This window comes from Trachinotus anak, unplaced genomic scaffold, assembly GCF_046630095.1.
Source record: "Trachinotus anak isolate AG129_WGS33_773 ecotype Australia unplaced genomic scaffold, CSIRO_AGI_Tana_v1 ptg000032l, whole genome shotgun sequence".
In the NCBI taxonomy this organism is placed as follows: domain Eukaryota; kingdom Metazoa; phylum Chordata; class Actinopteri; order Carangiformes; family Carangidae; genus Trachinotus; species Trachinotus anak.
The window spans coordinates 23,669,687-23,695,580 of NW_027273883.1; the positions used below are offsets into that span (position 1 = coordinate 23,669,687).

A 25,894-nucleotide genomic window follows, 5' to 3' on the forward strand; every position below is an offset into this window, starting at 1 on the left:
GACAGAGCTGAATAGGGGAAAGGGGAAAAACAAAAAATGAGATAAATCAATAAATTAAATGAAAAAGGTAGCCCCAGCTAACAAGAGCGAAGAGACTAGAAACGTGACAATGAAAGGCACCAAGGAGGGGCCACTTTATCACTTTTATTGCCCATCCCCCGTCCCCATTCACCCTGAGTAGAGTCAATGCAGAGGAAGATATACAGCATCTGACCCTGTAAGGGAAGCCCGTTGCTTCTGAGGAACATATGTGCCTGCTTTAGAATAGCTGGCAGCGCTGATGTTGAATGTGTCTCTCAAACCCTGGGGTAGTGTGACGATACAGTTGAAACAAATTCAGAACAACACACTAATGGGCTCTACGCTACAAACACTAATTGAGGAAGAAAGACAGGAAATATATCTGCTACTGAAACAGTTTCAAACTGGAGAGGGAAGGCTGTGGGACAGGTGCTTGTCAGTGTAGATAGTTACAAGGTGTAGTGCCTCTTCTCTCCCCTGTGACATTCCCTCAGGGTTTGTTTGATGATAGTTGAACTCTGAAAGGTCAGAGAAGAGACACTTCACTATGTAGAGGAGAGGTCTCACACCACATGCCCTAGAAAGCCCATATTCATTTAAACTGAACTACACCAGTTAGTTCTTATTGTGGATTAAGTCTAGTTTTATACGTTTTTGTCTAAGGGTCTGTGTATCCCTTCATACAGTGGCAGTTAATGCAACTAATGAATATTTACTGTTGAAGTCTGTAGGTGCTCTGTGAGAGAAACAGAGTGTACACACAGAGAGACATAGAGATACCTGGAAGTGAGAGACAGTTACGAGGCTGCTGAATGGCTGGTTACTAAAGGTGGAATGTGGCACTGGGTCATCTCAAGCTGTTTGCACTCAAAGAGTGTGAACCCTCATGCTGTTTGTTGGACTATTAATAGTGGAGACATTCAGCTTTCTGCAGTGGCCGGCAAGCAGCCAGGCATCTAAACAGGCAGCAAGGCCTGTGGTCATTTAGGCCAGGAAAGCCAGGCAGCAAGACAAAGAAGCTTACAGGACAAGCTCCAACCAACAATAAGACAGACCTCCATACAGAGGCAGAGTGGATTCAGTTACTTTTTAATCAGCAAGTGATGAATTCACTCTTAAAATGTTGTGTGTGTTGGTAAAGACGTTCTTTGATTTTATTCCTCTGATAAAAACAGTCTTAATCTCAATTGTTAGTCATCCTGGTTTTCTGATTTTGATTTACACACCTGTTGTAAAGTGGCTGTAATAAAGAGTTAGCCTATATATTACAGGGTTGTAACATAACAATAAGGTTGATCAAATTAAAGGAATCATTTTGTATTTTGGGAAATACATTTATTTGTTTTAATTTGATCTCTTTATTTATTTGAGAAGATTGATGGCATGCTTATGTCTGTGTGGTGAATTTGAAGACAACAGGTGGTTAGTTTAGCATGACTTCAAAATGGAAGCACACAGCTCGCCTAGCAGGGAGATACAGCTAGCCTGGACCTGCCTTTTGGCTCTACATATTTAGTGTAAGAAAGCAACTGATAGTATTTGCCAAAGTTTCTGCAAAACGTAACTTATTAATCCAGCCATTCATCCATTCTCTTTCTCTCGCTTGTCTGGGTTTGAATCACAGTGGTAGTAAGGCGAGGTAATCAATCAGCTAGTTCCCAAATGATTCATCTCTTTAACCGATTTATAAGAACAAATCTGCAATTCATTTCACTTCGGTCCCAACTCAAACGTTTAAGCAGTCTAACAGCAAAATGTTTTAGCTCTAAGCAAAGTCCACACCTGACAGGCTTCTCTGCAATCTAGCTGCTAACATCTAAAAACTGACGCAGCGGCTACACTAGCATATTCACGCATTAACACCTGAGCTGAAGTGAATGCTGCTGCTACTGGGGGAAGTTCTTTACAAGTTTTTTAGGACACAATTCCAGTAAAGTTAGACTCATCCCAGAATGCAAGCTCATATATTTCATATGGGCCACCTTAATAAGTCCTATTTTTGGTAAACTAAGACCCAAAATATGATAGTTATTATGTTGCAGATCCTTAAAAAGAGACACAAAATTTTTACGTTTGTATACTAGATATAGGCCTAAAACGTCTGACTACTCTCTGCTAATTGAAATCATGGTATTGCTGTTAACTCCATGTGGTTATTTAAAATGAAAGGAATAAAAAGCAAGCAAACAATAAAATGACTTGTTAATAGTCCTCAGCCCAGATGCTTTACTCAGTGTGTGAGCTGGTATATTTACTAGCGGTAGTTTACACAGGGCACACTAATCTCTCCTTGCCTGTGTGTGTGTTGGTGTGTGTGCCCATGTTGTGCTCATTCAAGACTCAGCTGGTCGGAGCAGGTGCAAGCCGGTGACTCAAACACGTGCGTGCTGCCTAGCCGGTCCTTCTAATACGCCTTTGTGTGACCAAAAACTCAAACCATCCAGTGCTTTCTATAAACAAATGCAGCCGCCCTGTATTCTTCTGCACACACACACACACACACACACACACACACTAGCTCAGACAGTGAAAATGTAATGATTGGTGCAGTGATTCTGTTCCTCAAAAATGAATTAATTATATGATACATTTTTGATTTGCTGTGAAACTGCTGACTTTTAATGGTTTCCTCTGCACATAATTTCAATTCCAACTCTTTTGCTCTCTTCTGCCATTATAATTCTTCCCCTGTGCCCCTAAAGCAGCTGTTTAACTGGTTATTGTTCTTAAAGGGCTAGCAGGGATCGAGGGTTGGATGTTCAGTAGCATTACAGTCCTTTACATGTACAGTAGATGCTGCTGTAGGTAGATTACAGAAGCAGCCGACTGACATAAATAAGGGAGGATAGAGAGTAGCCGTTTTCATGACGTCACTAATGCAGCCGTGGCCCTTATATAAGTCCACTGTTTGAACACCACACACAGGCACTACCATGTAACCTACACTAGGACATACTGTACAGCATATAGACCACTGCTCACACTGCCTACGGCTGAGGGTGGCTTTGTGGGAGCTTTAAATGCATTATTCCAGAGATTCAGTGTCTGTATGTGTTCACGGTTGCTCGGTTTGTGTAGTGTAGCGTGTACAACAGTAGCTACCATGAAAAAATAACAGTGAAGAGGCCTGTTTTTCATCCCCATCATCTAACACTGATCAGGAGGGTGACAGAGAGAGTCGATGTTGTGATCCCGGGATCGTGCTCTTCGACCGAAGTCTGATGGAGGATCTCCCACTAATCCCTTAATATCACTCGTCCCACTGAGATACTGCTGCCATCGCCATGGTGATACTGAGATGGCCTGGATGTGTAGTAGTGGAATAGGGAGGGAGCTGGGAGGGGGCTGGTGGAGGAGGGCTGTTGCACTGATACATAGAAATCCTCCTTTGTGAAATATCAACACAATCATTTGAACTAGTACCTCAAGGAAGGAAATGCAGGCATTTAAAGTCACCAGACATCAGGCCATGAGGAGGAGGGGCAGTTGGCAGTGTAGAACAAGTGGAAGCTGGTCGCCTTAACCTCGAGTGGGCGGCTTCTTGGATGGTTGGTTGGCTTGTTGGGTTTAAATCTGTGCAGAGAAGCGGCTAATGCAAGGGAATCCTTAGATTTAGGATTTTACAGCAGCCAAAGTCAAACTTATCTTTCTGCCAATGGACAGATGTTGAGAGCCATCAAGTTCAAGTTCATTTCAGTCGTACAGTGCTGCGGTCACATCTGTTTATTTGACTGAATGTGCCAATCTTTATGCCACAAAACCCTCATAGTATTTGGCCTTTGCAGTGTATGGTGACTTCACAAGGTAATGGATACAATTCCAGGGTGTGTAACATCATATGGCATCTACAGCAATATTTTTGCAAAGTGATGGGTGTAACCTGCCTGCAGCGAGGTGATATCAGATTGCCCCTGTGCTTGTCGGCCTGTGTACACTGTATGCAGTTTAGTTAAGCGAGCTAATGGTGACGTGGTGTAGTGATGAATTGGGACAGGAAGGAGTAGAGCAGGCCTGACCAACAATAGGCAGGGTATCTATTACCTCTCTATTGTTAGCCATGGCCAGGCTATTATTATAGCCCTGAGTGAGACAGACAGCTGACTGCAGTTTCAGTACAGCCCACCCATTGCTCTCAGCCAGGGACAACAACATCATCATGGTTTTTTACGTCTTTGAGCATGGCCCTGTTGGGAGTTTAGTTGAGGGTTAGGTTTGGTGAGTAACAGAGAACTGGAGTATGATCATGATCATCACTACAACTCCTATAATTTATTTATTTATTTATTTTTTGCTCTTAGCATCAAGATTAAACACAAGATGTTCCAGTTATAGGAAAGTCCTTCACCAGGGAAACCTGGAGGAAAGGCTGAAACTAGGTTTTCGCTAACTATGAGACTGGAAATAATATGGCAGTAGTGAGACTGGACAGAATTAGTGCTCGAGGAGTGGTTTGATGGCTCATCCCGTATAGTATAGGGTTAGGGGAGGACATTGAGCTACATTCAGCAGCCACTGTCTGGCTATTGGAGCTAGAGATTGGGCCAATGCAGAGGGCGGTGACCTAACCGTGGTGGGGTTAGGGCTGAGTTTCTAAAGTATTCCCAATGAAGCTGTTCAGCCGTGTATGGGAGGAGTTGTGACGTTAGCATGGGACAGTGTCAGCTGCCAAGAAAATGCTGATCACAGCCAGAATAAAATATATCTGTGTCAGGATGAATAAAGTGGGCTGACAGGAGAAGCAACCAGCATTCACATACAAATTAAGACATGTTCGTGCACACACCATTACCCCAACAAAAAAACACATATGTGCAAGAATACAAACATAGTGTATCTCTACATCTGACTCATTTAGTTGATATGTGTTCTACTGTACAATAAACTGTCATAAAAATGAATATTGTACATATGTTTCTTGTGAGCCTTTTGCATGGAAATACACTTGTGAATGTGTGGGCTGCTGGGTGATTAGCTGACTCTTTGCCACTTGGAAATCTCTCAGGAGAGGAGATATGGAGCAGCTCAATTGAATCCTGGCAGGTAATCTAAGGAAACAGATGGATTTTAGTTATATTTGGCAGCAGATTAGCCACTTCCCCGTTGCTCAGAGAAATCTGCTGTTGCCAACTCCTGTTTGACAATCTGAATATTAGTCCTTGGTCAGGAGGTCTGGCTTGTGCGCTGTTAGATTGCCTATTCTGATGAGCGTGCCCTGCGGATTCAATCCTATCTGTGCTTTCTAAGGCCCAGCTGTGGTAACTGGCCAACCCTTCCACACCGAGGTGCTTGCCCTGTTGCCGTCCCTCCTGCCCTTCCTATCATGCCGTGCCAGCGCAAAGTGCCAGAGGAAGTTATCACCACTCTATCCCCTACCCCTAATCCTGTTTTAGGTGGAGAGAAAGTGTTAAGTAGCACTTCTCCTGGCATTTATTGAGGTAGAATGAACAGGTGTCACAAGACCTAATCGTCTGTCTTTTAAAAAGCTGCTATTTTTAGTGCATACTCTCATTTTCTTGGAGATTTGCTGGTAATGTACAGTAGGGGTGGTACAATGGGGGATTTCTGTTTTATGTATCCTGAGGGATTTAGCTGACACGGTCATACACTGTGTATGTTGATTTTCCTTATGTGGCTGACTGGAGTACAGTCACACAATTCAAAGGGGGTGTTGGGGTAATATAATGTGGCTGGAGTGTGTTTCTACATTGGGATATTTCACTACAAATATGCACAATACGGGTGTTTTTATCCGTTGTAGACACTACATTAGTTTTCTTTGCTGTGGTTTGATCGTATGTAATCTGGTTTGATTGTAAACAACCAATAGAAAACACATGCGTCAAATATTCCTGGATATTACTCATTGTACAAATTGTACATCATACTAATCTCTCCTCTTTCCATTTCTATTACTAAAAAGCTCTTACACCTGTTTTTAAATACTGTAATTGATTCAGAGTATCTCACGTCACCTGCTCAGCTGTGCCACATGTGAGCTGTCACACACTGAAATGATTTAGGTGCAAAAGAACCATGTCTAAACTTTGCCTAGCGTTATTCCAGTGTTGGTCTCTGATGTGCTCAAACACCTGTAAATAGTGTGTTCTCTGGCCACTTAGGGATTTATACATATGAGTTACTACTAAATACTCAACCCTATTAGAAATGTTTTCAACAAATTTGATTTCATTGAAAAAGTCCTTTGCTAAAACGTGTTCTTTTATTGTAATCAAAAATCTCATGTATAATCTTATCTGTAAACATTTCTGATGTTGCTGAGAAAGAAAATGGTAATAAAAATTATATGCAGTTCTTTTGTTCAACATTTTAGACAGACAATAGACATTCAAAAAATTCAGTTTTGTAGGTGAGGTGAGGCTGCGGTGAAGGAATTTCACATAACCTCAGTAAATCCTGCTTACAGCCCTGTTTGTATCTATCCATCTATACATAGATACATTTTCATAATACAATACAGTGCACTTTCTAATTAACTAAAATGCATTATTAACATTTTATTAACATTAATATTCACTTCATTTTTTTACCTGGCTCAGTTCTCAGTTCTCAGATCAGTGTCATCCACACATTCATGATGTAAATTTCTTATTTTTAACAGAGCTGTATTGGGACGTATCTTTGTAAATAAAACAGCTTTAACATGGGTTTGGTTATTACCCTCCACCCTGGATGAGGCTGGGGTCAGTGAGCTTTGTCAGTAGTTAGCAGGTAATGCTAGCGTTACCTCATGTAGAGCTCCTCTCGGTAACTTGACTGTTTCATTTCTGATAAATGAGCTGAGGTCTGTGTGGTGTGTGCGCCACCAGTATATTCTATGATGCTGCTTTATTTTGTGTGGTTTGAGGAGTGAAAGTGGGATTCAGACAGCACTGAAATAGAACACAATAGAAACCAACACTTTTAACAGTGGGACAAGCAGGGAGGGGAGGGGCAGATCGCACATGGACGAAGGCACAGATGCACAGAGTGAGAGAGAAACACACCACACAAATCCAGTCAGGTCCAAGTCATTACACCCCCGAGACTGAAACAAGTCTGAGACCTTTAATAAAAGGTTTGGAGTCTGACACTGAACTAGTACTACAGCCCTACATACTAAAGTAGGTAAGGCTTTTTACCATGGCTCCACAAATTTTTTCCTATGCAACACACCATCATATACTGTATGCTGCACTCATACCGTTTGTATCTTACTGTAATGGTCAAGACAAGAACAGGATTCAGCAGTGCCACAGCCGCCAAGTGAGAGTTTTCCCTGTTGCCTCTGAGTGATTTCAGACAGACATTAACCTCATCTCCTGGCAGCACTGACTGGCTGCAATGGTGTTAATGATGTATGTAGTTGGTATTTACCCACTGAGCCAGATTACTCCCTTATGATCCAATTATCACTCGGTCTGTAGTAGACTCAGAGGGCCTGCAGGGTCACTGCTTAGCCATGAGATCGTCTATGACAGATTTTCTACTCCAGTGTTGATGCCAAGACAAGGCTATCGGTTCAAAAACTGTCGAGCGCTGTGTGATGTCACTACCCTACTCTAAAACCATTTGAGGAAGCATTTTCATTGGTGCGTCTCCACTGAGTTGTGCTCTGGGTGAGTCTGGCCTGTACTCTGCAAGAAACTTAAGACTGTTAAGAATCTTGAAAAGACGTTTTAATTACTTTGATCTTTACAGTAGGAGTTAATTCTCCACCTTCACATTAAAGTCACTGATGCATGTAGATCTAAACATACAGTGGAGACAGCTTTGTAGCACTCTGCACTCACAGAGGGTGCCTCTCACCTCTCACCATATCCCTTCTTAGCACTTCCATCAACATCTGGTGGACTTCTGAGAAGGAAACATAAAGGTCCTAAACGGCAAAGGCAAGACTGGAGCAAGAGAGACTGACTGGGCCGGCTTGGTGCGCTTTGGGGAGCAGGTTGGTGTAATTGGAGAGAAATTATGCCTTGGGCGGCATGTGTGGAAGCACAGTGCAGTGTGACAGAGCATACTGTGTGTAGGTCCACTGTTAGCGCCCAAAACGAATAGAAGTAGACTGTTGTTGTTGGTCTAAGCTCAGCAAATTGTATCATTTTCTGCTGCTGGCACCTAAATATCTTTTTTGGATAATTTCAAAGGATGAGGCTGGTGATTTATATTCCTCATATAAAGTAGTCCTGTCCATCCAAAAACACATCAGTGAGGCACATTGTTGCACTGTTCCTTTATTATAATGAAAATGAGCACTGTGGTTAATTTTGACTTAAAGCCTCAAGGCCGCTGTAAATGTTCAAATGTAATTTGTGGCTTAAAACAGTCCAGCAAATGCACCTTTCTATACAGAGGCAGGTGTACATCATGGCAGCAGAGTTTATAGGTGGTTCAGCCATTAATTTGAGTGACTGAACCAAAGCAGTTAAGTTGTGGGACATGAAACCGAAACAATGAGCTAAATTAAACAATGGTAAAAAGAACTGGATGGTAATTTTTTGTTTGAAAAAAAAAACACATAATCTCTTGGTTTTATCAAAAGATATATGTTGCATTCACTAAGTCTGGTCTGACATCGTTTGTGACATTATTTTGTGTAGCATATTTATGGACTGAACGGATGAATAACAGGAGTTGGAGTTGTCCAACTCTTCTGACATGTTCCTTTGTATATGTGGTTATTAGTTGGTGTATGAGAGGGATTCATACAGTGAGCTGGGTATGTGTGTGTGTTTTGTGATAACTGAAGTGCTTGTAAACTTCCATTTAATCCAGGCATTTTGAAAAGAAAGATTTATTCTGATTCTAAAAATGTCTCTTAAAGTGCACAGTGACATTTATTTTCACCCGAGCTTCTGTAATTTGTCAGCTGATTGACAGTCTGTGCCTGAGTGTTTTGGCTGCAGTATTAATGAATTGTTGTGCCCCTGTGCCAGCCCTTTGCCTGCCATCCTCCAACGACTGACTCTAAGTAGGTTCTGTTTCTGCTGCCCATCAGAAGTTGTTAGATGCACATTAGCTGTTGCTGGACCTGCCGTGGTGCATGTGACATGTTGCCAACCTTGCTCTAGTTGTGGGGGAATGTGATGATTCAGGGCTCATTGTACAGCTGTCACATCAGTGTATTTATCTTAACACAACTGTGACAAAAGAGTAGCAGCTTATGGGTGTAAGAGAGATTGCACAGTTTAGAGGGAGGCATGTTTAAGGAATCCTACAGTGCCCTTTCCTTTCCTTTCCTTTCCTTTCCTTTCCTTTCCTTTCCTTTCCTTTCCTTTCCTTTTAACAAAGATATCTTCAGAGGGCTCAGATTAATTAAATCTCTGGGATCTTACTGAAATGTTCAGGTCCTTGTGACAGCCGGCTGTGTAATCGTGCTGCTTCCTGTACGGGAGGAGCTGCACTGTGCACTACTAACTGTAGTGCACAGTGCAGAACAAGCAATGCTGTCCTTTTCCCTTTATTTCCTAATGATGATGTTTGGTATTTGTATAGCAAGAGTCTGCTCATTTCTTCGTCTCCTGGCTATTGCTGCTCCCAGCAAGCTTCCCAGTTTTTGTGGGGTGACTGGTGTTACTGGTGTGATCCAGGAAAGTCCTTTCTGATGTCATGTATAAATCCTTTGTGGACTGCTTATTTTTAGCTGATGTTGTGTCACACACAATAAATTAAGACAAAGCAAACCCTCAGACAGTAAAACCTGTTGTTACATGTTCAGTTACTGTAAGGATTTCTTTGTTATGTTGTTCCTTCATATTTGTAGTAGAGCTGTACCTAGCAGTTATTGTCATGATTGATTAATCCGCTGATTTCTTCTAGATAAATGTATTAATCAGTTTGTTGGGAATTTTGAAAAATGCACACAAATTCCCAGAGGTGACAAATTACTAATTTTGTCCAAAACCCAAATATATTAAATTCACATTGACATAAATTGGTGCTAGCAAATATTCAGCAAGTCTGCTTGAAAAGTGACTAATGATTAATCAGTTACCAAAATAATAGTTGGTTGGTTGACTAACTGATTTTTCTGTACATAAAATCACACCCTGCTCCCTCAACTTATGTGTCCCAGCCTCTAGGACCCAGTGTGCTGCTATGTACCCTGCTGGCCTTAGGCACGTGCAAATGAACAGAATGGGCTCTAGAGGATCTTTGGATGACTAAAATACCAAAAAGCTGCTGAACATCACTTTTAAAACTTCTTAAACTTTCAGAAATATCAGTCTAGTTTAACTTATTTTCTCTCCCTTATCTCTCTTCTTGAATCTGTTGCAATTATCAGTTGAGTCAATTTCAAAAGACACCGTAAAGTAGCACAAGAATGAAATCAAAATGGCATAAAAAATAACTTTTGTTCTCTCACAGAACTGCAGGAATCTACTTCTTAGAAGTTTATGCAGCACATCTGTCCACTAGAGAGCAGTGCAGTATCAGTGTCTGTCAGACCTGGCTGCTTCTCCACACAAAGCCAGTGAGTCAGAGTATGTGGAACAAAATAACAACAGAGACCAAAAATAACAGCAGCATGTGGCTCATTAAGACTTAGAACTGCCAGTCTCGCATTAAAAAGAGAGAATCATTCACTGAGACATGGAGATGCTCTACACAAATGGATCCCTAATACTTTACGAGAGTGTGTTTTGTATTTTGTGTGTGTTGTTGGTTTATAGGAAGTAGAGTGCAGGTTAAGGAGATGGAAAACAGAAACTGTATCTGCCCTGCAGGCCTCCTCAGCAGGCAGGATACTGAATACGTCACTTGTGACATTTTACACTCGCTCATTTTACTGCCCCATGTCAAATAATACACTGTGCGCTCCCTCACTCACGCAAACACACACTCACTCACATATGCACACGTATGAGTACAGTACACACATGGACACGGACGGATACTCACACACACAATCTGTCCAGCAGCCGTCCAGGCAGGCAGCAGGCAGCAGGCAGCGGGCTCCATCAGATAAATATGAGGCTTGTAATGCGACCACAGAGACGGTGCTGATGGGATCAATAAAGAACGCCGCTGCAGGTCATCAGGAGAACACAGCGAGAGGATAAATATGGACTGGCTCATCGGAAAACAGAGCAGCGAGACTGATGGGTACACAGGACTATATCTTCTCTCGTGTGTTCTCTCACCCATCTGACACAGATCAGACAGACAGATTTGTTGCTCTGCTGTGCTCTACCTCTAGCTAAAGTAGACTGTTGGGAGGCTTCATTGTGCATGAGAAGTGTTTTAGCCTCAGCGCTTGTTTGGGAGTTGAATGGCAACCACTTAGTGTGCACAGTGGGATTAGTCTGAAGTATTGGATTTTTACTTGGTGGAATATTGTTTTCGGTGAACTTTTTAAAATTCATTTTCCAATGGGTTTTGTAAATGAATTCCTATTATTCATTGTATTGGATAAGTTTGTAACGGGTTTTTAGTGGAGAATTTTAGGATCACCTGACCTGAAAGCTGTTTAAAAGGCTTTTCAGTTCTGGAGTAAAAGAACTTTTAATTTAATTTCCTGCTTTTTTTCTCATATGTGAGGATTTGCTGCCTCTATATGTTTCATGTTATCATAATTTGAATATCTTTAGGTTATGGACTGTTAGCTGGACAAATATGAGAACGTCACCTTGGGTCCTGGGAAGTGGTGATGGTCCTTTTTCTTAGCAATTAATTTAAAGGAATTTATAAATTAACTTATAATGAAAATAACCTTCAGTTGCAACAAAAAAAAGTTAGTATCAGATCACTCTAAGGAATCAGAGAAAATTCAATCAACACGTTCATTTTCACACAGCTATATAAAGCTGTCTATGTACTTATCATAAGTGGTGATGAGGTGTGAGAAGTTCTGATGTGTGATTTTTGGCTGCAACTTGTCTCTGTTTAGCTTAAAACGGCTGAATTGGCAGCACCAGTGTTAGATGGTAGACAGATGCTAGACAGTCATGTGGCTGCTGTGTGTGTGTGTGTATGCATGTGTGTTTCAATGTTGGCTTTGCTGCCTCGGTTTTTCTTGATACATGATACACATGATAAATGAGTAATGTAAAGACTATGCAGGTTTAGTGACAGTGTAGAGTATATGACACTTGTATATTACACTTTGGTAAATCCTGCTCTTGTTTTGCATCTGAGCCAGTGCGGTCACTTGCTACTTAAAGGAGCTATTTCGAGCTATGCTATTGCTACAAAGCCAGCATTGAACTTAACAGCTGTTTACTCACCGCTCTAGAAGAAACATTGCGAGTTTAGCATCAAACTTCATTAATTAGTTAGTAATTAATAAGAGAGCTGTCTCCAGAGGTGGAGAGCAATGCCCACTCTTGTCCCTATCACACCTTGTCTTCTCCTGAAGTTAGCACGCTATCCACCTGGACCCGGTCTGTCTCTTCACTTTGTGATACTGCAGACTCCAAGCTACCCTGAAAACATAGCACTGTTCAGAGGGTGTATTGTCTTGTAAACCAATGGTGTTTCAGCATTTGCCATGTTCAGCAGTGGAAAACTTACAAATAGCCCCTTTGATAAATGTTGTTGTAAGAAACAGCCATAGCAGTTTATTATATTTTAGCCTTTTGCTACCGATTTACTCAGTTTCATTCAGTTACATACAAAATATAGAGTTTATCAATTAAATGTAAACATTATGCTATAGCATCTGCTGTTGTACAGGCTGTTGTAGTAAAAATGTTATTTGTTGATTAAAATATATGTCCAATTTTGACAAACCTCATGGTTAATGAACTACATATCGAAACAATCGATTTCTCTTGTGGAATGGCTCATTAAACATGTTTTCAATTTTAAGACATCAGTGAATAGTTATATAGCATGTATTTTGTGTTCTATTTACTTTTCAAAAGCAGCCATGCTTAAGGCCCCACACACACAACAGTCTGTCTCTGTATGTATTTTATACAAGTTCTAAAACCACTTCCAATTTGCAGTCCTGCTTTTACGTTTACATTGCTATATTGCAACTAGCTAATTTATTTGATGTGTTGTTGGTTATGATATCAGTCGTTATAGAATCTAATCAAGCATGTGTTGATGACTCGGCTCAGTAGGAGTTCATGCAGATTGAGCTGCTGCTGCCATCCTCACTGTGTGAAGCAGCTTGGTGTGTGGTTCAAGGCGGTACTCAAATGTCCCTCAGCTGGGCTGCTCTGCTGTCTGGTTCTGCTGAACCTGTGTAGATGCTCTTGTTTGCTTCTGGGAACTCATGGGCTTGTGGTGGTGGGGGCCGCAATCAATTATGGATTTGTGGTGCCGATAAAAAAACCAAACTTGCAGTAGTGAGGTGGAAGAACACTTTGGAGTCACCCTTTTGTTGCAGCAGGCCAAAGTGCTATAAAAAGTAATGTTTATCCATGGTAGTGCGGCGTATGAGAGGGTGTTACTCACATGAAGCAGTCATTTCTAAGTTTAAGTTGGTCCAAATCAAACTTTATGTCATTTAAAGTCACTCTGAATGTTCATTTTTTTCCATGTTGTTTGCCTCACCTCCGTTATCATCAGTGCATTGTCATCTTCTTCTGATCATCGTCTATAATATCTGAAATATCATTCATATTATACTTTAAGCATGATTTATGTCATACACATCTTTAGTTGTGTTAGTATTTTGTGTCTTTTAGATTGTTTTTCTCATCTCTTTGTGTTGTGTATGCACTGAGCTGTGCACACTTTTTTATTTTTTTATGTTTTAGGATCAAAGAAGAACCAAAGCCTCAGCCGGCACAGTAAGTAAACTGCATTACCCAGAGTGCTCTAGGCTTTGACACTTCTTCCTGTCAGTCGGTGCTGTGTGCTTCATGTGGCTTTCTCCTCTTTGTCTTTGAGGAAAACGAAAGAAACGTCACTAATGTCATGGAAAGCTGCTGTGGTAGCATGACGACTGCACAGCGGCATTTTAGTTTTATAAGCTTTGAATGAGTAGCATTGATTACATTGTTGAATTTTGTGCTGGACACTAAACAGCCGACTTCCATGACATCAATGACCACAGCTTTTCCTTCCAACCAGCTTTGTTATAGCCAGGCCCCCAAACCCATTTCCCTTGTCCCTGGTCTCTAACTGGCTGCCCATTCTCATCCAATGTGTCATCTGCAATCTGATTGGCTTGTGCAGCCTCGTAATCCAACCACAAGTGTGGACTATATGCACCTATGATGCTCTACTGAACTGTAGCTGCATTTTGACTAAATCTACCTGCGGGGCTAACCAGTCTGACAACCTGACCCCTACTGCACCACCAAGCTGGAATAAATGACACGCCTGTTACCCTCGGCTGAGCATTTGATGCAGCTCTCATTTCCATTGGCTGTAGAGCTTTCCTGCTTCTTCTCTCCTACTGTAAGGCTGTCTGTATCATCTTTTTCTCTTCTTTTGTCTTTCTCGCTGTATTTCTGACACTGTGTCTGGTTGTTAATGTTCCACCAATTGCCGCTCTGCCCATGTCCTGGCCTTTTCCTCTCTGCGCTGGTTGTAGTGAATGTCCCTGCTATTGTTCACTTCTTAGAAACTGACCTGCTTCCTAAAAAAAAACCAAAAAAAACCCTTTTCAGGACAGATTGTTTTCTCTCATGATGACTCATTGCGATGTTTCAGTCACACTTTGCTTATTTGAACAGGTGGTTTCCCTTTAGTGGGATCACTGAGCTGGTAAATAACGTTCTTCAGCCCCAGCAAAAGTCCCAAAATGACAAGGAGCCAGAGCCAGACGCGTAAGTAATAGAACAGACCCCTTTTAATCTCCTCCCAGCAGGCACAAACATGCACTGGTGACCCCAACAGCTGGATGTTTGACCCCAGTGATTGTTAGAATATTTTATACAATTTCTCAGGATGTTTGTTTAAGTATAAGAGAGAGTGATGGTGTGGGAGTGATGTGCCAGGGAGGGTTCTACTATTATAGATAACATAATGCTCTCTGGGGTGGAACAAGAGGACAATAGATACTGTTATACAGTATGTTTATGTGTTCCACTGGCCTGATCAGGACCATCATGGTACAGCATATGTCATGGTCCTGATCAGGGCTATTTATTCATATTTTAACGTTGAATTATTGCCATTTTTTATACTGTGATTAAAACAGCCAAAAGGACAGTGTTTTGGTTAATGTTGAATAAGATCATGTCATTGATAAGACAGTGTACTTATGGTACAGGTTTAATGCAAATTAATTTGAAAATGGACAAAGAGTTACATGATGCTACAACAATCTATCTCCACTGGTCTAACAGCTGCTAGCTCTGCCACACCTTGTGGAACCATGTGACCAATTACACAAGATTATGTCTAATCAGTGACTAATTTACATCTGCAACCTCAGGTTAAAGTAATTAATTCTAGAGAAGCAGCTGTGCTCTACCCATGTTGAGACTGGTTATGCGTGGAGTAAAGCTATTTTTGTTTTTGGTCTGGTCTAAAAAAATTTTGCCTAAAACAACCCCAGAACTTCACAGTGTTTTAATTGTGGCAATCAGTGCCACCATCTGATAATGACATAATTAGAGTGTTGCCACCAGTGTTGCATAGGAGACAGAGTTTTAGATGAGTGAATCCTTAAATATATGGCCGATTTATTTTTATTTTTCACCAGTGGAGGGAGTCTGAGGCTGTAGTCAGTCTTCCATATTTTGTAGTGGGGAACATGTGTAGTGAATAAGTTATTAAGATATTGAGCTGTCAGACGATACTGGTGCTCTTTATTCTTCTACCACTGTTTGAGTATTAGAATTATGTGAAAAATGTATGCTTTATATTATACCTATATATATATATATATATATATATATATATATATACCTCCTGGGGTGGTGTGACTTCATCAAGCTCGGGTCCTCTACTAGAGACCTGGGAGTTTGAGGTTTCTGTGCAGTGTCTTAGCTGAAAATTTCCCATAGTCCAACAAAAAAGTCATGTCCATAGCAGGTGCACTACTTTTTGCTAAAAATGCATCTATGAAGTTTTTTAATTTGTCATAGCCTGAGAAGCACAGATGTAAGTCATCACATCGATAATGACTCCGATCCTTTGAGTGTCTCAGTAGGCCATGCACAGGGATGGGAACCGAGAACCCCGAGTTATCGATGACGTGTATCGATACCTGCACGGTTTCAGAGGCGGACAGGCCTGTGCGCTCACTGCGCAAGTTGCGTAAGCCTCCGTGAATAACGCAAAGTCCCCGGATCTCCCTCATGTTTAATGTTTACAACCTGAGAGGGATGGAGCGGAGCTGCCCTCCTGGTCTCAAAGAGAGCACCAGGTGAACTTCTCATGAAAGTAGGCTAAAAGAGTTTTGTGCCTGACAAAAATGAAAGTGAGCAACAAATTGATTATGTTTGATAAACGTCAACAGTAGCGTGTTTTCCAGCAGCAACTGAGGGCAGCAGTCCGGACAGAAATTATTATCCTGTCTCTCAGTCAAGGTTTAGTTACAACTCTGGACTAATGTAAGGTGGATTGACATTGACTATTGATTATATGTTGAATTTAAAATGTTGATTAGTTGGGCATACTGAGCAATATGGATGCACGTCTCTTCAGTAAATCATAATATTTTATATAGGCCATATCATCTTATATATGAACACTTCTAATAGTCTGTAGGCTTAAGTTTACATTGCATAGCCAAAGCGAAGTCAGGTGTGACTGTGTGGTAAAAACATGCGTGGGCCTACTTTTTTCACTGAGAGAAGGAGAAAAGGTTTGCTCCCACTGCCAAAACACATCATCATCATCCAGCTCTGCAGTGCTGCAGAGCATTTAGCCTGTTTTACCTTCATTCACACTCTGATATACCATGTATGGTTCAGTGTTCATGCTCTCATCAACCTTGTTTCCAGGAAGCGGTTTTTAGCACAAAAAAAAAAACAACAAGAAAAAAACAAAACACTATATGCTATATGCTACAGGCCAAAGTGAAGCTAGCATATAGCTTAGGCAAATAGTAGAGCAGCTAGCAAGTTAAGGATGTGACATTTCTTTTTTTAAAGTTAGTGGAAATCAAACCAGAGCAGAAAAGAGAATGAATATTGGACTTATAATTATAATAAGTTATAATATAAAATAAATGGTAATGTTGTCCTGTATCTGCTAAATGTGTCACTAGCCAGTTGTGTGTTAATGTGTTAGCCATACCACCTTTGTGAGGTGATATGTCCAGGTAGTGGGTTTGTCAGCTTGTTGTGCAGTTCTCCTCCTGCCTAGTGGCCAGTAAATCAATTAATGACACATTAGTCAAGAGCTGAGAACTTTGTTATATGACGACTTAAAGCAGAACCACAACCTGAATTTTATCACTTGAAGTTGTTTCAGACTGGATGAAACTGTGATCTTACCGTACCTTTTAACGGATGCTACGAATACACAGATATATGAGCCAGTTAATACACTGCAATGTCTGACAATCGTGGTTGCAGTGCAAACCGTATACATATCAGGGATGATACAGGAATAAATATTCAGCTCAGTCTGTGGCAGAAGTAGAATCCAGACTCTTGTAGACAGCTTGTAGTTCAGCCTCGCTGTCATATGTCCAAGAGGGAGGCTCATGTTACGGGCTGTGTGTAGCAGCTCTGGTGCGGCCCAGAGGTAAGAGAGCTCCGATACGCTTGCATGGGATGGGACAATGAGCAGCGTATGATTACTCGTCAGCAGTGTCACCTACATTTGACCGTGTTTGACCGAAGAAGTAAACCCTTTGGAATGGGCACTGTGTACCAGCTGCCTGCTGCCACTTGACTCTACCCTCACTCCACATTAATTCTTTGTTTTCTTCTTCATGCTCTACTTGATAACTCATTTGCTCTATTTAAATTCTCTGCATCTCCCTTTTCTCATTCCTTGTGAACGCTCTCCTTTTCATGAATTCTTTAGTCTTTAATTATTCTGTCTGTTCTTGCTCCCTGATATCTGTCTCGTAGAATCAACACAGTCAACAAAGCCTAAAGTCACAATTGTAAAACTGTTTTTTATAACCTCTCTTTGGCCCCCCAAGAGGTGAGAGAGCGTTACAAGAGGTGACCTGATACAGTGGAGTGGAGAGGTAATCATTGGTTATCTTTAACAGCTCTTTTCAGTGACCTTGTCTGTCGACACAGCAGTGGCCCTTAGCCCATGTAGTGGCCCAGGATTGAGCGCATGTCTCTGTAAACGTGTGAGTGTAAGCAGAGATTAAATGAGAATGAAACATGATTATTTGTAGTCTTATTTCCTTGATCCTCAGGGACAGTGGCTTTACCTCTTGTATCACAGACTTCATCACTCTGTTATCAGGCCCTCTGTCAGTAAATGAGATTTGGTGGGATGTGTTAAACAAGGCTACATACTAATCTCTGCTTGGTAAACACACAAAGGCTGTGACACAATTAGCCCTTTAATCCCTCAGTGGGTACAACAAGGGGCACGCCATTGGCACTCTATCTAATGTTTCGATTGCACGGAGACTTGCTCACGCAATCCACACACAGGCAGTCTTCAGGTGGTGTGTTGCTGTTACTTTTGGGCTCTAAAGGTCTGGTTGTGGGTAAAGGAAGCGCGTTTATCTCAAATGCAGAGCTGTATGTGGTAAAAGGATAGCGCTGCTCAATAATTCACAAGTGCTAATGAATGTTGCAGGGGATATGTGGGGCGAAACCAATTCTAATCGCCATATTATGAAGTCAGCCCAGTGTTTAGTTTCCAAGGAGACGCTCAATTGACATGTGTCATACAAAATGCATGCCAAGAGTCCATGCAGGTTTTTTTCAGTAGCCTCTCAGGACTTGTTAGGAGTTAAGGATCCACTGCATAAGATCAGGTGTAATGTATCAGTAGGAGGCCATCTATAGGACACTAACAATAGCACAATAGATGCTGCACTGGTAAAGGCGAACAGGGTGGTGGGATCTACTGTGTGTGCCCACCAATGATTTCCTACAAGTAATACAGCGAAATACCAATTGTGTGTATTGGTAATATCATTATGTAACATTATGGCTCAAGGGTGCTATCTGTCTCGCCTTACGACTGTTCTGTTATAGAAACACAGGTGCAAATGATTCATTAAACGCAGGGGAACCTGAGAAAGTGGAATTAAGTGATGTTCTTAAACTTGCAAAGCAAATTTGATACCCCCACCCGCCCCCCCTGTTTTGGGAGAGGTGCGGTATCAAAGGAGGAACTTAGCTTTGAATCTTCTGAGGTCATGGTATCTGCTTTTCCTTTTAAAATCTCACACACTGCACACGTCTGAGGTGATATCAGTTAGTCAGCCAATAGTCGGAGCTTTTGTGGAAGTGTGATTTTCAGGAAAGGACTAAGCAAATGATTCAGAGTGGTGGCAATGAGGATAATTATGATGCAGCCATAAATTAACATTTGTCAATTTACAAATTGACAAATATTAATTTATCCTCTATGTTAAGACTGATTACAGTGTGTAGTTGCTCCTCTAAAACAAAAGTAAAACCCAACACTTTTTAGATTACAACATAATATAATATAATATACTTGGTCCTTTTGTCAGTGTTATTCTGATAAACTGACTGTCAATGGATGCGCTGTGGAATGCAGTATACTTGTCCCTGTACAAATAAGGCAAAGGCAAATAAATGAAACACAAACTTTTTTTTTTACAGGTCAAACCTTATCTGCTTTTTCTAACATCTGTCCCTCCCTTTCGCTTACAGGAAGTTGCACCAGCAGTTTGAATCATATAAGGACCAGGTTAAGAAGATGGGGGACGAGTCGAAGCAGACGCAGGATCAGAAGAGCGAAGCCCCAACCTGCGGGATATGCCACAAAACCAAGTTTGCCGATGGCTGTGGCCACCTCTGTTCATATTGCCAAACAAAATTCTGTGCTCGGTGCGGAGGACGAGTGTCTCTGCGGTCAAATAAGGTAACGCTGGCTCACATGCTCGGTACTATCCATTTATGAGGACACATACACACATACAGATGTCCCACCCTCAGGCAAATTTCTCCCTACGCTACTATTTGAAATCCAAGGTTATGAAACATTGCAGTGAAATCATAATCTGGGAATTGAGCCAGCAGTGTCTCTAATGGCAACTAATGTTTTTCAGATTATCAACATCAGCTCCAGTCAGAGACTTTCTGCATGCCTTTGCTCTAATTCTGTTCACTCTGATGTGTTGATTCACAGCTGTAGATTTTTTGTTCATGTCTACTGTAACTTACAGTTGTTCAGTCTCACCACTGGAGGGAACTCTTCCTCCTTTTCTTTCCCTGTAAAGGAACCTAATGGCTGCTTTTGTATAATGTGGCACTCCAGTGCCTAACTAACCTCTGTCAAATCCTCTCCTCAGACTAAGCCAGAGCTTTTAGTGTTAGACTGCTTAAATTTGAATCATGAGCTTGAGTGTTTTTATGTGATGCCATCCAATCCTCTGCTGTTGGAGTATGTGAAAATGCTACCGGGACCTACTAATGCCACTCACAATCTCTCTCTCCCTATCTTTCCTGCTCTTGCCCCTCTCCCTCCCTCTGTCTCCCTCTTCTCTTTCTGCTGCATTCCTGCTCTCATGGAATTGCAACAGGAGGACAAAGTGGTTAGCAAATCCTTTTCTGCGTTTCTTGGGCCTGTATCTGAACACAAGCATTGTTCATGAAATGCTATGATATATGTATCTACACATACAGCAGCCAATAATGACATGAAAAAATCAAGAGAAGTCCTGAAAAGCCTGCCTGTGAGTCTATCATAAACATTAAGGTTATTCAAAGAAAAGAAAAGCTGATATAATGCTTTTCAAACAGAGATACAAAGATTGCTAAAGGACAAAAAACAGTAAGGGTTGGTATTAAAGGGGATAAAGCTTAAACATGTCTCAAGGAAAAAAAAAATAGTCCCATGTTAATGAAGCACTCCACTGATTTTAGATATGACGTTTACTCATAGTTGTATCACTGTATCAATTTCTGGGGCTTAAGTAGGAGTTCTTCAAAGCTGGAAAAAATAACCCTGACGATGTCATCCAGGTAATTTGGGTTTGGGCTTGTGACTTAAATATTTTTAACAGACAACCTGTATTACTGCATTGAATGACATGGGTGCTCACCATGCAGGGAGGGTGGAGTGAAAGAAGCTATCGTGTTGCACTGCGGAAGCTGTAACATCCAGCATTCTGGACATTAGCCTCCTGCTGCACAGTTTTGGCAGTTTTTTGTAATATGTCTCTTCTGTGTCCTTGAACTTTATGCAGGAGAAATACTAATTTAGTGGGGTACCCTTTTTAGCACAATACTGGCATTCAAATTAGACCTTACTTTAAAAATATAGGTGGTAATGTGCCCGTAGAGCTCAATTGTACAAATATTGTAGATTAATATTGTTTTGCAATAACCATAACTCAAACAAGCAGATGGAGGAAGTAGCTTACCTAACCAGACTTTATTGAATAAATTAAATCACACATCCTATTCAACCTATCCAAATCCAATGCTAACATGTGATGTGTAGAGCAATATAGATCAGACAGGGAAAGCTACAATGACTGACCTGGTGACAGTATTGAATCCCCTTGGGGGGTTATCTATATCTGTGCAACTAACTAAACAACTTTAGCATCACAAAGACAACTAGATGCACATATCTGAGGGGTCATATCATCGTCATTGTCCATGTATAACATAGGTTTTCCACAGTTGTCTCTGCTGTAGTCTGCTCATGTTTAGTTGTTGTCTGTCAAACAGTAACTGCTGGTATGTACCTTCCTCCAGTTTATAACCCAGGCTGGAGGAAGGTACATACCAGCAGATTCCCTTAAAACAACAGAGCAGCAGAAACACTGGGAGAGACCTCTGTTCTGTTGCTCCCTCCAGTTGTACAGGCTGCCATTGTTCCCCAGTAGATAATAGCTAGGAGATCGGTTACTGTGTTGTACAGATGGTGTTGAGTAATAACAGTGGCAGCAGGCTGGCGATGGATGGTGATGGAGCATTGGCAGAGAGGCCGTGGGATGTGCCTCTGAGGCCCGGTGTCCCAGCCTCCTGGCACTCAAGGTCGATTCTCCATACAGAACATAGACACTGATGTTAATGTAGTGTTGTTCAAAAAGGACTTTAATTAACACATTTTGTCACGTGAAAACACTCCAGTTGTGTATACTGAGTTGCGGCTGCAAACCTCAAAGGAATATGCAGGAGTAAACATTTGATCCCAGACTATGTGGCTCAGAATACTTAAAATATTTTTGCAGATACACCTTCAGAACGAGTTGAAAATCCAAGAATTTCTAGTACATACATACTGTAGACTTGTATTCAGTGTGGGAGCGGAGTAAGTGTTTAAGGCAGCATGTAGAAGTTCAGATGACAGGGTCAGTCTGAGGAGTGGTGAGCCAGCATGGGAATGAGCAGGAGGAGGTGGTGGGGGTATGAAGGGTGTAGGGGAGGTCGGTTAATTCACTACTCATAGACTGGTCATACACATATGACAGTACACTGCCATATACACAGTGTGTTCTCTGTTTGTCTGGTAATAGAGTCCAGTTTCTCAGGGCTGACAGGGGCTGGTAGGAGCCAGCAGGGGTCAGCAGGGGCCAGTGTAGGCAGGGATTGGGTTTTAGCTCAGACGAGATGAAAAGATTATTTTACAGTTGTGTGAGGAGCTGAAGCTCAGGTGAACCAGGTGAACATCGGTGACTAGTTCACAATTGGCCTGATGTCAGCATAGGTGACTTGGGTTGGTTGTCATCTGCATTTTAGATTAATGCATCACTGAATCGTTTATCTGGACATCCTGTCAAAGAGTAGACTTTATGCTGATGGTAGAACTGTGGAAGTAAGTGGGTTGTTTCAGGGCTGTGGATGTTGATTTATGCTAACTGCACATAATTAGCCAATACAGAAGACTATACAGAGTTGATTTGTGATACAGCATACATAGTAGCCCACCAGGACTATTGTGATATTGATTGCTTATTGTTTATGTGATCACTCTTGTAGCAGAAGCTTTGATTACCCTGCCCCCACATTTTCGATGTGCCTGACCAGCTTGTGTGAAAGCTTGTGTGTCAGTGAAAAGAGGTGGTGGTGGTGAAATCTGTTCTTTTTCCATCCGTCTACTCTTTCCCTCTCTCACAGATGGTGACAGCAGTGGCGAGAGAGATCTTGTTCTGTGAAACGCCATTGAATATTTACAAGTCTCTCTGTCTGGGGCAGCTTGCAGAGCTATGGTACACTGGAATATGATATAGACTGAGAGTTAAACAGCTGGTAAAGGGATGTAAGTTTTGAAAGATTGAGGGCTCTGCTCAGTAACCCTGTTTAGCTGAACCCACTACACTCTTGATACAGTCACATTAATCATTGTGTCTTATCACAACAAGCTGAATAATAGATAGAAAAACACTGATAAAATATCTGTAGATAAGAATCACTACTCATTAATCGTGCCAGGTAGCTTAGCCTCTATTGTAGGTACTTGAAGTACAGAGTGACTTCTTGGGGCTGACAATATAAAATGTCTCTGATATAGATAAAGTGTGTGTCAGTGTTGTGAAGTCTTCAGAGTCCCTGCTTGTAGCAGTGGAGCTCCCCACCATTTCCTCTGATGTGGCTTCAAAAGGGCCTCAGGAATCAACAGTCTCCAGGGAGGAAGCCATTTGTGATTAAAGCATCTCTTCAACACGTTACATGTGTTTCTTGGCCCCTCAATATTTCTGTATGCTATAAAACAGCGGGGGAAGGACTGCGGTATTTTATAGGGACCTCTTTCAATTTGAAACAACATTTTAGTGAATAGCATGTTGTTGCAGTAAATAAAGAACATTGATGAGTCCCTTAACTGCAACACAAAAATCATTAGCATGATTAGAAGACACCGTATGGACTATTTTCATTCCACATACTATAACCTGTTGGACAGTGTTTGGCAAATTTTCACTTATTATTGGTTGTTTTGGGAATAGAAACTCCTAATTATTGAAATGTGTTAAACACATCTGAATGACCAGCTAACCCTTACTAACTGTGTACTAGCAGTGTTAACGTGAAGAACTGTGAACTGTATGTGATGTTACATTGTCTTTGTAGTGATGTAGAAATGCCCATTTTCATGAAAATGAAATGCAAAAATGACCATTCTAACTGAACTCATATTGCAATATCTGCCAAAACAAAATCTGCATATCATTCAGTCTGTAATTAAGATTTTTATGTTTACACAACTCTACACTTTCAAATTGGTTGTGCAATGACTTTTACAGGGTGCTATTGCCACATTTCCCTCATACTAGACAAAATGCTGCATGTCTGTCCCATGGAAAAGATGGTGGGTATAGGTTTGCTGATAATTGATCATTGATAACTGATAATTTGGGAGCATTGTTTGGTTTGACAATACACCCACCTTCATAAATCCCTTAATTGATATGGTTATTATGTGACCGACTATGTTTGTGTTTGTTAGAGATTTAAAATCTAAAACATCCTTAGAAAAATAACCTGATTTTGTCTCCACTGCTTAATACAAATCTTCTAACATGTAAACATTTCAAGTCGTTTTAATCCACATCTACAAGACAGTTATTCCCACAGCACCCGGACGCAGCGCAGTTTCCTGGCCCATGGTTTCATGGTCCCGCAGTTGTTTGGCAACATAAAGAGAAATCAGGATGATGGCGATGACACGATCTGTCAGTGTTCTGTGTGGTATTGAGGATATGGTCACAGATTAGAGTTAGTCGGACATGACAAAGTGTGCTTGTTAACGCTAACACAGGGGGAGCAGTGCCAATCAGCGTAACCGCGTTTCTCCACCGTCCTATTGGTCGGCGGGAGCCGAGCTGGGAAGCGCCGCATATGTAATGAGCTCTCATCAACTCCAGCACAGCTCCGACTCTGTTACAGATGAACTAACACAGCGGCGGTGGGAAACAACGTGATTTGACGCGTTATTGCTCACATGTTTTCTCCCCGTAGACCTACTGACATTGAGTCTGGGATTGTTTTCACGGTTTCGTGGCTCCACTGTAACGATTCAAGACTGGATTGTGTCATGTAAAAAAAATGAATTTGCGTCTTTGGATTCTGTAATAGCTCTGTGGACAGAAACAGAGAGGAAGGCTGTGTTGGTGCTGCTGGATCGGATGCGGTCAGTTGAGTCTCCGGTGTAACCTTCACGGTGCCGAAAGGCTGCCGCTGTCCGGCAGGCAGCCTGCTGTCTGGACTCGGAGCTGTCCGCGGTGCTGAAGGTCGGAGCAGTTTCTTCGTATTGAGGAGCAGGAGCTGCGGACGGTCGTCACTACATTATCAGGACTTAGTGACGGCGATCTTTCTGCACAGAGCCACCGTTTCCCCTCGGCGGCACCATGGGTAAGCAGAGTGACTGCAGCGCGTTTTTCACCGGTCATCTTGTTTGTCAGAAATGGGACCATTTCGGCTCTCTCGGGGAAAATGTAGCCTACTGCTGCATTTCTTTTCAGAAAACCCGTCCTTTGAAAGAAGGAACATTTCTGTCGCTTTAATGTTTCCAATGCAGTATTTTACCGACATTTATTTTTGCTTCCAAAAATGAGTGAGTGCGAGTCCTGTCTGTCCAAACATTTACAGTGTTTATATACTGTAGGTCTGAGTGGGGCTGGGGGGGGGGGGGCGACTGACAGACATCAGCCATTTCCATGTACTACCACATTTCGGATCTCTACAGTATTCCCTCCCTCTCCCTCTGTCTCTGAACTTCAAACAGGGAACATAAATATTCATCAAGTCTATTATTATTACTGGCGCGCACACTAAAATTAGAAGCTCATTAAAATGTAATTGACCACGTGCAGCCAGTGCTGGGGCATGTGAATGTAGGCCTCCCCTTTATTCTCATTGGCCGCTTAATGAATCCCACCAAAATGCCCTGTGAA

General features: G+C 41.6%; 1 protein-coding gene across 8 annotated transcripts in view; it reads left to right on the top strand.

Moving 5' to 3' along the window:
* The window catches only part of rims2a (regulating synaptic membrane exocytosis 2a), a 142,089-nt gene that overhangs the window by 8,259 nt on the left and 107,936 nt on the right, over window positions 1–25,894 (top strand). For 3 of the 8 annotated variants that reach the window (XM_071468920.1, XM_071468909.1, XM_071468921.1), the window contains exons 3-5: window positions 13,731–13,763; window positions 14,655–14,747; window positions 19,701–19,911. In XM_071468920.1, the coding sequence (XP_071325021.1) occupies window positions 13,731–13,763; window positions 14,655–14,747; window positions 19,701–19,911 (337 nt within the window). Of the gene's footprint in view, window positions 1–13,730; window positions 13,764–14,654; window positions 14,748–19,700; window positions 19,912–20,572; window positions 20,585–20,627; window positions 25,353–25,894 lie in introns of those variants that run through there. The other 5 variants (XM_071468912.1, XM_071468911.1, XM_071468913.1 and 2 more) reach the window with 3 other exon arrangements.